General features: G+C 66.5%; 3 protein-coding genes across 17 annotated transcripts in view; 1 reads left to right on the top strand and 2 right to left on the bottom strand.

Annotated features, from left to right (window-relative positions):
* SYNGAP1 (synaptic Ras GTPase activating protein 1) overlaps window positions 1-2,768 on the bottom strand; it is a 35,758-nt gene extending 32,990 nt beyond the window's left edge. For 5 of the 13 annotated variants that reach the window (XM_071800933.1, XM_071800934.1, XM_071800931.1 and 2 more), the window contains exons 1-3: window positions 2,647-2,765; window positions 1,123-1,250; window positions 935-1,040 (exon numbers count right to left, since the gene is read on the bottom strand). In XM_071800933.1, the coding sequence (XP_071657034.1) occupies window positions 935-1,040; window positions 1,123-1,250; window positions 2,647-2,668 (256 nt within the window). In that variant the 5' untranslated portion in view covers window positions 2,669-2,765. Of the gene's footprint in view, window positions 1-934; window positions 1,041-1,122; window positions 1,251-2,646 lie in introns of all 13 variants that reach the window. The other 8 variants (XM_071800935.1, XM_071800932.1, XM_071800929.1 and 5 more) reach the window with 6 other exon arrangements.
* A 360-nt stretch (window positions 2,769-3,128) lies between these two features.
* On the top strand, window positions 3,129-7,941 carry LOC139826074 (divalent-cation tolerance protein CutA-like). 3 transcript variants are annotated; one of them, XM_071801018.1, is made up of 7 exons: window positions 3,129-3,286; window positions 3,852-3,885; window positions 4,866-4,999; window positions 5,689-5,748; window positions 6,364-6,409; window positions 6,519-6,568; window positions 7,386-7,941. In XM_071801018.1, the coding sequence occupies exons 1-7, from the start codon at window positions 3,144-3,146 to the stop codon at window positions 7,483-7,485; spliced, it is 567 nt and encodes a 188-aa protein (XP_071657119.1). In that variant the 5' UTR covers window positions 3,129-3,143; the 3' UTR covers window positions 7,486-7,941. The 3 variants fall into 3 exon arrangements, with proteins under 3 accessions (XP_071657119.1, XP_071657118.1, XP_071657120.1); XM_071801017.1 differs by having other exon boundaries at window positions 4,824-4,999; XM_071801019.1 differs by lacking the exon at window positions 5,689-5,748 and having other exon boundaries at window positions 4,824-4,999.
* Window positions 7,942-8,092: 151 nt separating this feature from the next.
* On the bottom strand, window positions 8,093-12,637 carry LOC136114409 (uncharacterized). Its single transcript, XM_071801000.1, has 14 exons — window positions 12,580-12,637; window positions 12,264-12,305; window positions 12,032-12,071; window positions 11,423-11,717; window positions 11,233-11,304; window positions 11,029-11,154; window positions 10,589-10,687; window positions 10,073-10,157; window positions 9,550-9,601; window positions 9,422-9,468; window positions 9,318-9,346; window positions 9,191-9,227; window positions 8,667-8,776; window positions 8,093-8,574 (listed from the first exon to the last, which is right to left on the bottom strand). The coding sequence occupies exons 2-13, from the start codon at window positions 12,295-12,297 to the stop codon at window positions 8,691-8,693; spliced, it is 1,002 nt and encodes a 333-aa protein (XP_071657101.1). The 5' UTR covers window positions 12,298-12,305; window positions 12,580-12,637; the 3' UTR covers window positions 8,093-8,574; window positions 8,667-8,690.
* Between the last annotated feature and the right edge of the window lie 1,103 nt (window positions 12,638-13,740).

Genomic DNA, 13,740 nt, shown 5'->3' with positions numbered 1-13,740 from the left:
GGCGTGTCCCCCGTGTCCCCCCCGTGTCCCCGTTGCCGCGGTGACGCCGTTTCCCGGTGACAAAAACGCTTTTTTTAAACCCCGGGGAAGGAAGCGGGGGAGGGGCGGGGGGGAGGGGCCACATCGTGTCCCCCCGTGTCCCCACCCCCCCCCCGGACGCCTGGGTCCCCCTAGAGGGGGGGGGTCAAGGCCCTGAACTCCTGGGTCCCCCCCAACGAGTGACCCGGACGCCTGGGTCCCCTCACGGGGTTGTGGGGGGGGGGGAAATGGGTCAGGTCAAGGCAGCCGGACGCCTGGGTCCCTCCAGAACGCCTGGGTCCCTCCCGAACGCCTGGGTCCCCCCGGACGCCTGGGTCCTCCCGAACACCTGGGTCCCCCCGGACGCCTGGGTCCCCCCCGGATGCCTGGGTCCCTTTTTTAGGGAAGAAACGGGGTGGAGGGGGGGGGGAGGGGCGGGGCCGCCTCCCTGCGCCGCGGGGTTTCCCCAGCAACGGTTGCCGAGCAACCGCGGGGCGTATTATGGGATAGCGGGGGGGGATCCTTGAGCATCTTCTCTCCCACTTCCTCTCCCCCCTCACCCACCCCCCCCAAAAAAAACCAGGGGACCCAGGAGTTCGGGTCCCATGGTATTATGGGATGGGGGTGGATTGATGGGGGGGGGGGGGGGTTGGATGGGGGGGGGGGAGTGGATTGGTGGGGGGGGGTGGATTGGGAGCCTCATTTCTCCCACTCCCCCCACCCCAAGTGTGAGGGGACCCAGGCGTCCGGGGCCCTCGGTACCGTGGTATTATGGGATGGGGGGGTGGGTGGATTGGGGGGGGGGGTGGATTGGGAAGGGGGGGTGGATTGGGAAGGGGGGGTGGATTGGGAGCCTCGTTTCTCCCCCCACCCCCCCCCCATCAGAAGGGGACCCAGGCGTCCGGGCCCCCGGTACCGTGCTCGGGGTGCGGGCGCCCCTCCACCGGGACGCTGACGGTGCGGCGCAGCAGTTTGCTCCGGCACGGCTCGCTCCGGCGCTCGCGGATCAGCAGCGGGTGAATCTGGGGGTGCGGGGGGGTCACGCCAAAGGGGTGACCCCCTCCCCCCCCCCCGGACCCCCCCATGCCCCCCCGTCCCGCTCACCTCCTCCTCGTCCAGCATCAGCAGCTGGTTCCCCGAGATGATGCAGAACCGGGGGTTCCAGGGTGGGCGCTCGTAGGGGGAGGGGGCGTAGGGCCCGCGGGCCAGGGGGGGGGGCGCTGCTCGCACATCTGGGGGGGAGAGGGGGAGGGGTGGGGGGGGGGGTCACAGCTGGGCCGCCCCCACCCCCGTCTCCCCGCTCTACCCCCCCCACCCATGGGTGCTGGGCTCCCGCATCCCCGGCGTTGCTGTGGCAACCGCAGCCCACGGGGTGGGGGGGGTGGGGGGGTGGGCAGCCGGACGCCTGGGTCCTCTCCCGGACGCCTGGGTCCCCTCCTGGATGCTGGGGTTCCCCTCCTAAATGCTTGGTCCCCTCCCGAACGCCTGGGTCCCCTCCCGAACGCCTGGGTCCCCCCCAGGCCTCCCACGGTGAGGATGGAGGATGCACAAGGCCCCGGACGCCTGGGTCCCCTCCCGAATGCCTGGGTCCACCCGAATGCCTGGGTCCCCAGCCTGAGGTCTAGGGGAGGCAGGTGAGGCCCGGACGCCTGGGTCCTCACCACCCCCCCCATCCCCGAACTCCTGGGTCCCTCAGGGCTCCCATAGCGGGAGGGCAGGGGTTGGGGGGGGGATGGGCACGGCCCGGACACCTGGGTCCCCTCCCGAACGCCTGGGTCCCTTTTGGCCTCCCACGCTGAGGAGGGAGGATGCACGAGGCCCGGACGCCTGGGTCCCCTCCGGGTCCCGCCCCCGGCCCCGTTTCCGAAGTGGGTCAGGCCGGTCCCCAGGGACCCCCCTCGGTCCCCCCGGGCGAACCGGGACCGACCCCCCCGGTACCGGCACCGATCCCCCCGGTACCGGCACCGAGCGGCACCGAACCCCCGGTACCGCTACCGACACCCCCGGTACCGGTACCGATCCCCCCGGTACCGGCACCGAGCGGCACCGAACCCCCGGTACCGGCACCGACACCCCCGGTACCGGCACCGAACCCCCGGTACCGGCACCGATCCCCCCGGTATCGGCACCGGCATCAGGACCACACGAGCATCCCCCCCAAAACACCGACAACCCCCAGCAGCAGCATCCCCGGTCCCAGCATCCTCGGTACCGGCATCCCCGGTCCTGGTATCCCCGGTCCCGGCATCACCGGTCCCCGCATCCCCGGTGCCGGCATCACCCGGTCTCGGTATCCCCGGTCCCCGCATCCCCGGTCCCGGTATCCCCGGTACCGGCATCGCCAGCATCGGCCCCCGGCCCCGACACCCCCGGCCCCGACACCCCCGGTCCCGGTGTCCCCGGTGCCATCACCCCCGGCTCCGGTGTCCCCGGTCCCATCACCCCGGCTCCGGTGTCCCCGGTCCCATCACCCCGGTCCTATCACCCCGGCCCCGGTGTCCCCGCTCCCGCCGCCCCCCGGTCGCGCCCCCCCCCCATTCCCCATTCCCCATTCCCGGTAGGGGCGGCGGGATCGGGCCCTTCCCGCCCCTTCCCACCCCCCCTCCCCGCGCCCCCCGCTGCCGGTACCTCGGAAGGGGACATAGGACATGGTTCCTCCGCCGCTCGCTGCCCCCGGGCGGCGCGGGGGACCCAGGCGTCCGGGGGAGGGACCCAGGCGTCCGGGAGGCGGGAGGTTGGGGGGGGGGAGGGGAGAGGGGGCGGGGCCAGGCGGCTCAAGGGGCGGGGGAGGGGACGCAGGCGGAGGGGGCGGGGCTAAGGAGTGCGGGGGGGGACCCAGGGGTGCGGGAGGGACCCAGGAGTGCGGGAGGGACCCAGGCGTCCGGGGGCGGCGCCTTTAAGAGCCCCCGCGGCACCAGCGGCGGCGGTGGCACCAGTGACACGATGGCCCCGTTGTCACCTCCCCCCAGCGCTCCCGGCGTCCCCATCCCGGTGTCCCCAATGTCCCCATCCCGGTGTCCCCAGTGCTCCCAGTGTCCCCATCCCAGTGTCCCCAGTGCTCCCAGTGTCCCCATCCCAGTGCCCCCAGTTCACGCGGCTTTGTGAACGCGCGCGGGGTGTGAGCTATGACGTCACAGTGTCGTCACTCCAACCCCCACCCCCCGCCCCCCCCGCCCCGTTTCCCGCCGCTTCCGCTCGCGCTAGGGGGAGGGGCAGCGGGAGGGGGCGGGGCCGCGCGGGTCACGTGGTGGCGGCGGCCGCGCGGCGGGTGCGGAGCGCGAGCGGCGGGGGAGGGGACGGGAGGGCCGGGGGGGCCGGGGGTTCTATGGAGTTGGGGGGGTCGGGGGTTCTATGGAGTTGGGGGGGGTCGGGGGTTCTATAGAGTTGGGGGGGTCGGGGGTTCTATGGAGTTGGGGGGGTCGGGGGTTCTATGGAGTTGGGGGATCCTGGGGGGTCGGGGGTTCTATGGAGTTGGGGGGGTCGGGGGTTCTATGGAGTTGGGGGGGGTCGGGGGTTCTATAGAGTTGGGGGGGTCGGGGGTTCTATGGAGTTGGGGGGGTCGGGGGTTCTATGGAGTTGGGGGATCCTGGGGGGTCGGGGGTTCTATGGAGTTGGGGGGGTCGGGGGTTCTATGGAGTTTTGGGGGTGCTGTAGGGACGGGGCCAATGGGGGGGTCCCTGGAGGTTGGGGGGCTCTATGGGGCGGGGGGGGCACTATAGGGACCTATGGGGGGTTCAGGGGGCTCTATGGGGCTGGTGGGCCCTATAGGGGGTTGGGGGCGCTAGGGGGGGCTGGAGGGGGGTCTGGGGGTCCTGACACCGCCTCCCCCACAGGGGGCGCTGCCTCCACATGCACGTGACCGCTGCGGTGAGTGACCCGGGCGGGGGGGGGCAACACATGGGGGGGAGGGGTCACGACATGGGGGTCATGACATGGGGGGTCATGACACGGGGGTCATGACATGGGGGGTCACGACATAGGGGGTCATGACACGGGGGTCATGACATGGGGGGTCACGACATGGGGGGTCATGACATGGGGGGGTCACGACATGGGGGGTCACGACATAGGGGGTCATGACACGGGGGTCATGACATGGGGGGTCACGACATGGGGGGTCACGACATGCGTTGCGATACGGTCGGCAGGTACCATGGTGTGGGTGGGGATATCGCGATATGGGGGGGATATCGCGATATGGGGGGGATATTGTGATATGGGAGGGATATCATGATATGGGGGGCCTATCACGATGGGGTGGAGATGATACAGTTTGGGATATCGCGACATGGGCGGGGCTATCGCGATATGGGCGGGGCTATCATGATGGGATGGGGATATCGTGATACGGGCGGGGCTATCGTGATGGGGTGGGGATATCGTGATACGGGTGGGGCTATCACAATATGGGTGGGGATATTGTGATCTGTTTTGGGATTATCATGATATGGTGGGTGAGACTATCACGATATGGGTGGGGCTATCGCGATATGGTGGGTGGGGCTATCATGATATGGGTGGAGCTATCACGATGTGGGCAGGGCTATCAGGATATGGGTGGGGATATTGTGATCTGTTTTGGGGTTATCGTGATATGGTGGGTGGGGCTATCACGATGTGGGCAGGGCTATCAGGATATGGGTGGGGATATTGTGATCTGGTTCGGGGTTATCGTGATATGGTGGGCGGGGCTATCGCGATGTGGGCGGGGCTATCGCCGTATGGTGGGTGGGGCTATGGCGATGTGGGCGGGGCTATGGCGATGTGGGCGGGGCTATGGCGATGTGGGCGCCCCTGTCCCGCAGGTGCTGGCGCTGGTGACGGTGACGTCGGTGCCGCTGCTGCAGGCGCTGGGCCGGCGGCTGCTGAGCATGGCCACCCCTCCCCCCCCTGTCCCCACCGCTGTCCCCAGCGACCCCGGGGACCTCTCGGCCGCTTTTGTCACCTGCCCCAACGAGACGGTGGCCAAAGAGCTGGCGCGGTGGGGGCATCGGGGACATGGGGACACTGGGGACATGGGGGACATGGGGGACATCAGGGACGTGGCGGACACTGGGGACATGGGGACATCAGGGACATGGGGGACACGGGGGACATGGGGACATCAGGGACGTGGGGGACACAGGGGACATGGGGACACTGGGGGGACATGGGGACACTGGGGGGACATGGGGGACATTAGGGACGTGGGGGACATGGGCGACATCGGGGACGTGGGGGCACGGGGGACATGGGGACACTGGGGGGACATGGGGGACACTGGGGATATGAGGACATGGGGGACATCGTGGACATGGGGGACATTAGGGACATGGGGGACACTGGGGACATGGGGGACATCGGGGACGTGGGGGACACCGGGGACATGGGGACATCGAGGACGTGGGGACACTGGGGGGACATGGGGGACATCAGGGACATGGGGGACACTGGGGACATGGGGGTGACACCTCAGGGAGTGGGGGGACACTTGGGGACACACTGGGGGGACAGGGGGTGGCATTGGGGGGACACAGGGGGTTGATGGTGGGGGGCACATGGAGATGGGGACCCATGGGGGGGTGACACTGCAGGTGACACGGGGGGTGACACAGGACTGGGGAAGTGACATGGGGGTGACACAGGAATGGGGGGTGATATGGGGGGTGACACTGTCCCCACTGTCCCCAGGGCGATGGTGGAGAAACGTTTGGCCGCGTGTGTCAACATCCTGCCCCACGTCACCTCCATGTGAGCGGGGACACGGGGGGACATGGGGGGACACCGGGACATGGGGGGACACGGGGGACATGGGGGGACACCGGGACATGGGGGGACACAGGGGACATGGGGGGGACACTGGGACATGGGGGGACACGGGGGGACATGGGGGGACACCGGGACATGGGGGGACACGGGGGACATGGGGAGACACCGGGACATGGGGGGACACGGGGGGACACGGGGGACATGGGGAGACACCGGGACATGGGGGGACACGGGGACATGGGGGGACACGGGGACATGGGGGGACACCGGGACATGGGGGGACACGGGGGACATGGGGGGACACCGGGACATGGGGGGGACACTGGGACAGGGGGGGACACCGGGACATGGGGGGACACCGGGACATGGGGGCACACAGGGGACATGGGGGGGACACTGGGACAGGGGGGGACATGGGGGGACACTGGGACATGGGGGGACACGGGGGACATGGAGGGGACACTGGGACAGGGGGGCACATGGGGGGACCCAGGGGATATGGGGGGACATGGGAGGACATGGGGGACACGGAGGGACATGGGGGTACACAGGGGGACATGGGGGGACCTGGGGTCCCGCCCCCTGACCCCCCCGCAGTTACAGCTGGCAGGGGAAGCTGGAGGAGGACGGGGAGGTGCTGCTGGTGAGTGACACCCCCAATGTCCCCAATGTCCCCACAATGCGTCTGGGGTGTCCCCAATGTCCCCACGGTGTCCCCGCAATGTCCCCACGGTGTCCCCAATGTCCCCCAGATGATCAAGACCCGCAGCTCCCGGGTCCCGGCGCTGGCGGCATTTGTGCGGTGAGAGCTGGGGGACACGGGGGGACATGGGGGGACACGGGAGGGTGACATGGGGGTGACATGGGGTGATGATGTGACATGGGGGGGACACGGGAGGGTGACATGGGGGTGACATGGGGTGATGATGTGACATGGGGGGGACACGGGGGGACACGGGAGGGTGACATGGGGGTGACATGGGGTGATGATGTGACATGGGGGGGACACGGTGGGACACGGGAGGGTGACATGGGGGTGACATGGGGTGATGATGTGACATGGGGGGGACACGGGGGGTCACAGGGTGATGATGTGACATGGGGTGACACAGGGGGGTCACAGGGTACAGAGGTGACAATGTGACCCGGGGGGGACAATGGCATCACCCGGGGGGGTGATCATGTGACATGGGAGGGACATGGGGGGGTCACAGGGTACCGGGGTGACAATGTGATCGGGGGGCAATGGGACCACCCAGGGGGTGGTGATGTGACATGGGGGGTAGTGGGGTGACCTGGGGTGACCCGAGGTGACCCAGGGTAATGGGGTGACCTGGTGACTGGGGGGTGACCCGAGGTGATGGGGTGACCTGGGGTGACCCGGTGTCTGGGGGGTGACCTGGGGTGATGGGGTCAGTGGGGTGACCCGGTGACCCGGGGGTGACCTGGGGTAATGGGGTGACTGGGAGGTGAGGTGACCTGGGGTGACCCAGTGACCTAGGGGTGACCCGGGGTGATGGGGTGACCAGGGGTGATGGGGTGACCCGAGGTGACCCGAGGTGACCGGGGGGTGACCCGGGGTGACCCGAGGTGACCCGGGGTGCCCCGTTGCCCCCCAGCTCCGCTCACCCGTACGAGGTGCCCGAGGTGGTGGCCGTGCCGGTGACCCAGGGGAACCCGCCGTACCTGCAGTGGGTGCGGGACAGCACCGACCCCTGACCTCTGGCCCCTGGGACCCCCCCTGACCCCTGGGACCCCCCCCAATGCCCTGGGACCCCCCCTGACCCCCTGTGACCCCCTGGCCCCCTGTGACGCCCCCTGTCCCCTGGGACCCCCCTGACCCCCTGTCCCTCCCCACCCCCCATGACCCCCAACCCCCCGTGACCCCCAAGAACCCCCCCCAAAGACGCCCGTGACCCCCCTGTGCCCCCCAACCCCCCGTGACCACCCCCCAGATTTGGGGGCACAAATGGACCCACAGACACGGGGGAGCCCCCAGGCCGGGGGTCACCAGGGGACCCTGACACTCTTTGGGGGGGAGGTGGGGCCCCCAACATTTTTGGGGGGTGTCCCCACCCCCCACCCCCCACCCCCCACGTTGAGCCATTGGGGGGGAGGGGTCAGTTCCCCCTTGAAATATCCAAAAATGTCAAAAATAAACTTTTTGCACCCAAAGTCGGGGGGGATTTTTGGGGCCCCTCCCCAAAACAACACGGGGGGGCAGTGCCCCCGGTTCCCAGTGCCCCCAGTGCCCCCAGTTCCCAGGGGGTCAAGGCCCCAGCTCAGGTTTTAGCCCCAGTTCAGGTTTTAGGCCCAGCTCAGGCTCAGGCTCAGTTCAGGTTTTAAGCCCAGCTCAGGTTTTAGCCCCAGTTCACGTTTTAGGCCCAGTTCAGGTTCCAGACCCAGTTCAGGTTTTAGGCCCAGTTCAGGTTTTAGGCCCAGCTCAGGCTCAGACCCGGTTCAGGTTTTAGGCCCAGTTCAGGTTTTAGGCCCAGCTCAGGTTTTAGGCCCAGTTCAGGTTTTAGGCCCAGCTCAAGCTCAGACCCGGTTCAGGTTTTAGGCCCAGCTCAGGCTTAGGCCCAGTTCAGGTTTTAGGCCCTGCTCAGGTTTTAGGCCCCGCTCAGGTTTTAGGCCCAGTTTAAGACTCTTGTTTCCAGTTTAGCCTCTTGTTCCCAGTTTAGTTTGGGACCAGCTCCCAGTTCAGCCCCCAGTGGGACCCCATTGCCCCCCCGTGTCCCCAAGCGCCCCCCCCGGTCACGGGGCTGCGGTGACGTCACCTCCGCTACGCTGGGCTGAGACGGCACGGAGCTGGAACACAATGAGTGGGGTCAGGGGGGCGGGGGGAGCAGCGCGGTGACACCGGGGGACAAACTGCTCCTGGTGGGCTGGGGGTGACTCACCCGGACGCCTGGGTCCCCGTGGGGTCAGGGGGGTTCGCTGGTGTCACCGGTGTCACCCAGGATGGCGGCGCCCAGAGCCTGCAGCTGCGTCACCAGCGCGGCCAGTGCCACTGGGGGACATGGGGACGTTGGGGACACATGGGAGGGACATTGGGGACATGGGGGGGACATTGGGGACACATGGGGGGACATTGGGGACATGGCGGGGGCATCGGGGGGGACATTGGGGAGCCATTGGGGACACGGGAAGGGACACTGGGGACATGGGAGGACATCAGGGGGGACATTGGGGGGCATTGGGGAGCCATTGGGGACACGGGAGGGGACACTGGGGACATGGGGGGACATCAGGAGGGACATTGGGGAGCCATTGGGGACACGGGAGGGGACATTGGGGACATGGGAGGGAACATTTGGAGGGACATTGGGTACACGGGTGGGAACATTAGGGACACTGGAGGGGACATTGGTGGGGACATTGGGGACATGGTGGGGACATTGGGGACATGGGGACACACACCCACCTCTGCTGGTCCCCGTCCCGTCCCCACGGGGGGTTCCCTGGGGGTGACACGAGGGGCGACACGGTGACGCCGTCCCCCCCCGCCCCCCCCAGCGCGGTGTCCCCAAAGCCGCCGTGTCCCTCGTCACCTGCTTGCGTGTCCCCGCCAGGGCCACCGCTGTGGGGACAAGTGACACCAGGGACCTGGTGGCCACCCCAGGGTGGCACCGAGTCCCCGCTGTCCCCAACTCACCGCCGCGCCAGCCACCGGCCACCGGCTGTGTCACCTGTGTCACCGGGCTGGGGACAGGGACGTGGGGTCACCCTGGGGACGGGGCCACCGCCGCTGTCCCCACGTCCCCTGGTCCCCCCGTCACTCACTTGTCACCTGCCAGGTCCTGGGGCCACCGCAGCCACTCCGGGGCCACCAGCCCTGGGGACAGGGGACACGGTGACAACAGGGCCCCTGTGTCCCTAGACTGTGTCCATGTCCCTCTAATGCCCCCATGTGCCCATGTCCCCAGTGTCCCTGTGTCCCCAAATCCCGCCATGTCCCCCATGTCCCCATGTCTCCCCAATGTCCCCATGTTCCTCCATGTCCCCCCAATGTCCCCATGTCCCCCCAGTGTCTCCATGTCCCCCCAGTGTCCCCCATGTCCCCAGTATCCCCATGTCCCTGGATGTCCCCCCATGTCCCCCTCATGTCCCCATGTCCCTGTGTCCCCAATGTCCCCATGTGCCCCCAATGTCCCCATGTCCCCCTATGTCCCCAATGTCCCTATGTCCCCCCAATGTCCCCAATATCCCCATGTCCCCATATTTCCCCATGTCCCCCCAGTGTCCCCATGTCCCTGGATGTCCCCCCATGTCCCCATGTCCCCGTGTCACCCCTCAGCTCCCTCACTCTCTGTCCCGCCCGGCTCAGGCAGCCGCTCATTGTCCCCAAGCTGCTGGTGGCTTTTGTCACCTGGGCTTCCAGCGCTGCCAGCCTGGGGACACGGGGACAGGGTGACCATGGGGACAGGTGACGGTGACACCCGTGTCCCCGTCCCTGCCCCAGCGCTCCCAGTGCTCCCAGTGCCACCTCCGTGAGCACCGTGTCCCCAGCTGTCCCCAAGCCGGCGCCACCTCCCCAGTCAGGGACTGGTGTCCCCAATGTGTTCCCATGTCCCCAACCCCTCCCCAAGTGCCCTCCCTCGATGTCCCCAAAACAGCCCCGTGTCCCCACATGTCCCCATATCCCATGTCCGCCAATGTCCCCATGATGTCCCCAGCAGGTCCCCACCTGTCCCATATCCCCCCTCGTCCCCCTATCCCATGTCTCCCCATGTCCCCCTGTCCCCACACTATCCCCATGATGTCCCCATGTCCCCCCATGTCCCCTGTCTGTCCCCATGTCCCCCGTCTGTCCCCACGTCACCTGTCTGCCCCCTCGCAGTTTCTCCCCCTCGTGCAGCTGCAGCTCCAGCCGTGTCACCCGGCGCGTCCCCGCGGCCACCGCTGTCCCCAGCGCCCTCACCTGCCGAGGGACCCAGGCGTCCGGGAGGGACCCAGGCGTCCGGAGAACCCCCCAGTGGGACCCACCCCCACCCTCCAGAGGGGACCCAGGCATCCCGGAGGGACCCAGGCGTCCGGAGAACCCCCCAGTGGGACCCACCCCCACCCTCCAGAGGGGACCCAGGCATCCGGGAGGGACCCAGGCGTCCGGGGATCCCCGCAGTGGGACCCAGCCCCACCCTCCAGAGGGGACCCAGGCATCTGGGAGGGACCCAAGCATCCGGGGATCCCCCCAGTGGGACCCAGCCCCACCCTCCAGAGGGGACCCAGGTGTCCGGGAGGGACACAGGCGTCCGGGCTCACCTGCCCCCGCAGGCTCCGCAGCGCCTCCTCCTGGACCTGCAGCTGCACCAGGAGGACAAAGACCTTCTGGCGCCAGCGCCCCAAGAGAGTCCCCACGCGGGGGGGACACGGGCCGGGGGGGGACACCTGGGGACGAGGGGGACATGGGGGGTCTGGGGTCACCTCCTGACCCCCCGTGCCCTCCCGTGCCCCCCCCGGCCCCACCTCAAGGTCAAGTTCCCGCTCCTGCAGGGTCAGGATGTGGCTCAGGGCGCTGAGCTGGGCCTGGAGCAGCACCTGGGGGGACATGGGGACAGTGTGGGGACACTGGGGACGGGGACACCCGGGGACACCCAAGGACGGGGCCACCGTGTCCCCAGGGGTTGGTGACACCGTCCCCAGGCGCTGGACTCACCTGCCCCAGGGGCTGCCCCGCCCCCAGCTCCGCCCCTTGGGCCTGGCCACGCCCCCTCAGGGCCTCAAGCTCCGCCTCTAGGGCCTGGCCACACCCCCTCAGGGCCTCCAGCTCTGCTTCTAGGGCTTTGCTCCGCCCCCTCTCAGCCACAAGCTCCGCCTCCAGGGCTTGGCTCCGCCTCCTCTCAGCCACAAGCTTCGCCTCTAGGGCCTGGCTCCGCCTCCTCTCAGCCTCCAGCTCCGCCTCCAACACTTGGCTCCGCCTCCTCTCAGCTGCAAGCTCCGCCCCCAGGGTCCTGATAAAGGGAAGATGAGTGTCTGGGGTTACTGGGAGTGTTAGTGGGGGGGTACTGGGAGCACTGGGAGGGTTAGCAGGGGGTTACTGGGAGCACTCGGGGGGTACTGGGAACACTGGGGGGGTTAGCAGGGGGTTACTGGGAGCACTGGAGGGGGTAGGGGGAAGTACTGGGAGCACTGGGGGCTTGCTGGGTGGTACTGGGAGCGCTGTGAGGTTACTGGGAGCACTAGGAGGGTTAGCAGGGGGTTACTGGGAACACTGGGGGGGTTGCCAGGGCTTACTGGGAACACTGGGAGCACTGGGAGCTGTTACCTGGAGGGGCGGAGCATGAAGTGGGATGGGGGGATGAGACCTGGGGGAGACAGGAGGGACCCAGGCGTCCGGGAGGGACCCAGGCACCCGGGAGGGACCCAGGAGCTCGGGAGGGCCCCAGGCGTCCGGGAGGGACCCAGGCGTCCGGGAGGGACCCAGGAGCTCGGGGGGGACCCAGGAGCTCGGGGGGGACCCAGGCGTCCGGGAAGGGAGCCAGGCGTCCGGGGCTCACCAGTTCCCGGCGTTTCCTGGTGTCCCTCGGCCATTGGTGTCACTGGGAGAAGGGGACACAATTCCCAGTAAGTCCCAGTGACGCCCCCCCAGCCCAAGCAGCTCCACACCCCCACTCCCAGTACCCACCGGTGGCTCCCAGTAACCCCCCTCCCTACTCCCAGTGACTTCAGGCACTGCACACTCCCCGTGGTTCCCAGTAACCGCCCCCCCATTCCCAGTGACCCCCAGTTCCCCCTTCCCCTCACAGTTCCCCCCACTCCCCCCATTTCCCGCCAGTTTCCCCAGTTCCCCCCAGTTCCCCTCAGTTCTCTCACAACCGCGCGCTGCCGCGAACGCTCCCCGCTCCGCGCCCCGCAGCCAATCAGCGCGCAGAGCCGAGCGAAGAGCCCTCCCCGCAGCCAATCACCGCGCAGAGCCGGGCGAAGAGCCCGCCCCGTCAACCCTAGCAACGGGAGAGCGCCAGCCAATGAAAGGGCGTCCCTTCCTTCTCGCTGGCCAATGAGAGACCGCGTCTGGCCGCTGCTCCGCCAATCAGGGCTCGAGGCGGAGTGGAGCGGGAGGCCAAGGGGCTTGAGCCGGGGCCTGAGGGGTAAATGGGGGCCTGGGGGGGTAAATGGGGGCCTAGGGGGTAAATGGGGGCCTAAGGGGTAAATCTGCACCCCCGAAGCCCAAACCGGGGGGCTGGGGGATCCACCCGCACCGCGGATCCCAACCCCGTGTTAATGGTCCCGGAGGAGCCGCCGGAACCGGCCCCGGGGGCCAATTAGAGCAGAACCGTTAATAGCGGCCAATGATGAGGAAAATATGGCTAATAATGGGCTATTAACGGCTAACAATGGGTAATAATGAGGTGATAATGGATAATAATGAGGTGACAATGCATAATAATAGGGAAATAATGGATAATAATGAGGTAATAATAGATAATAATGGATAATAATGAGGTACCAATGGATAATAATGAGGAAATAATGGATAGTAATGAGGTAATAATGGATAATAATGAAGTGACAATGGATAATAATGGGGAAATAATAAATAATGAGTTAATAATGGACAATAATGGGGTAATAATGGATAATAATGGAGTAATAATGGATAGTAAAGAAGTAATAATGGATAATAATAGGGTAGTAATGAATAATAATGAGGTAATAATGGATAATAATGGGGAAATAATGGGTAGTAATGGGTAATAATAGGAAAACAATGGCTAATAATGGGGAAGTAATGGATAATAATGGGAAAACAATGGCTAATAATGTGGGAATAACGGATAATAATGGATAATAATGGATAATAGTAGTGAAACGATGGGTAATAATGGGAAAATAGTGGATAATAATGGATAATAATGGGGAAAAAATGGTTAATAATGGGAAAATAAGGGGTAATAATCAGGAAATAACAGCTGATAATGGGAAATTATAGATAACAATGGAATGAAAATAGCTAATAATGGGGAAACAATGGCT

This window comes from Patagioenas fasciata, chromosome 34 (genome assembly GCF_037038585.1).
Source record: "Patagioenas fasciata isolate bPatFas1 chromosome 34, bPatFas1.hap1, whole genome shotgun sequence".
NCBI classification, from domain to species: Eukaryota; Metazoa; Chordata; class Aves; order Columbiformes; family Columbidae; genus Patagioenas; species Patagioenas fasciata.
The sequence above is the reverse complement of the archived record's forward strand: the minus strand, read 5'-3'. Positions and strand labels throughout refer to the sequence as shown.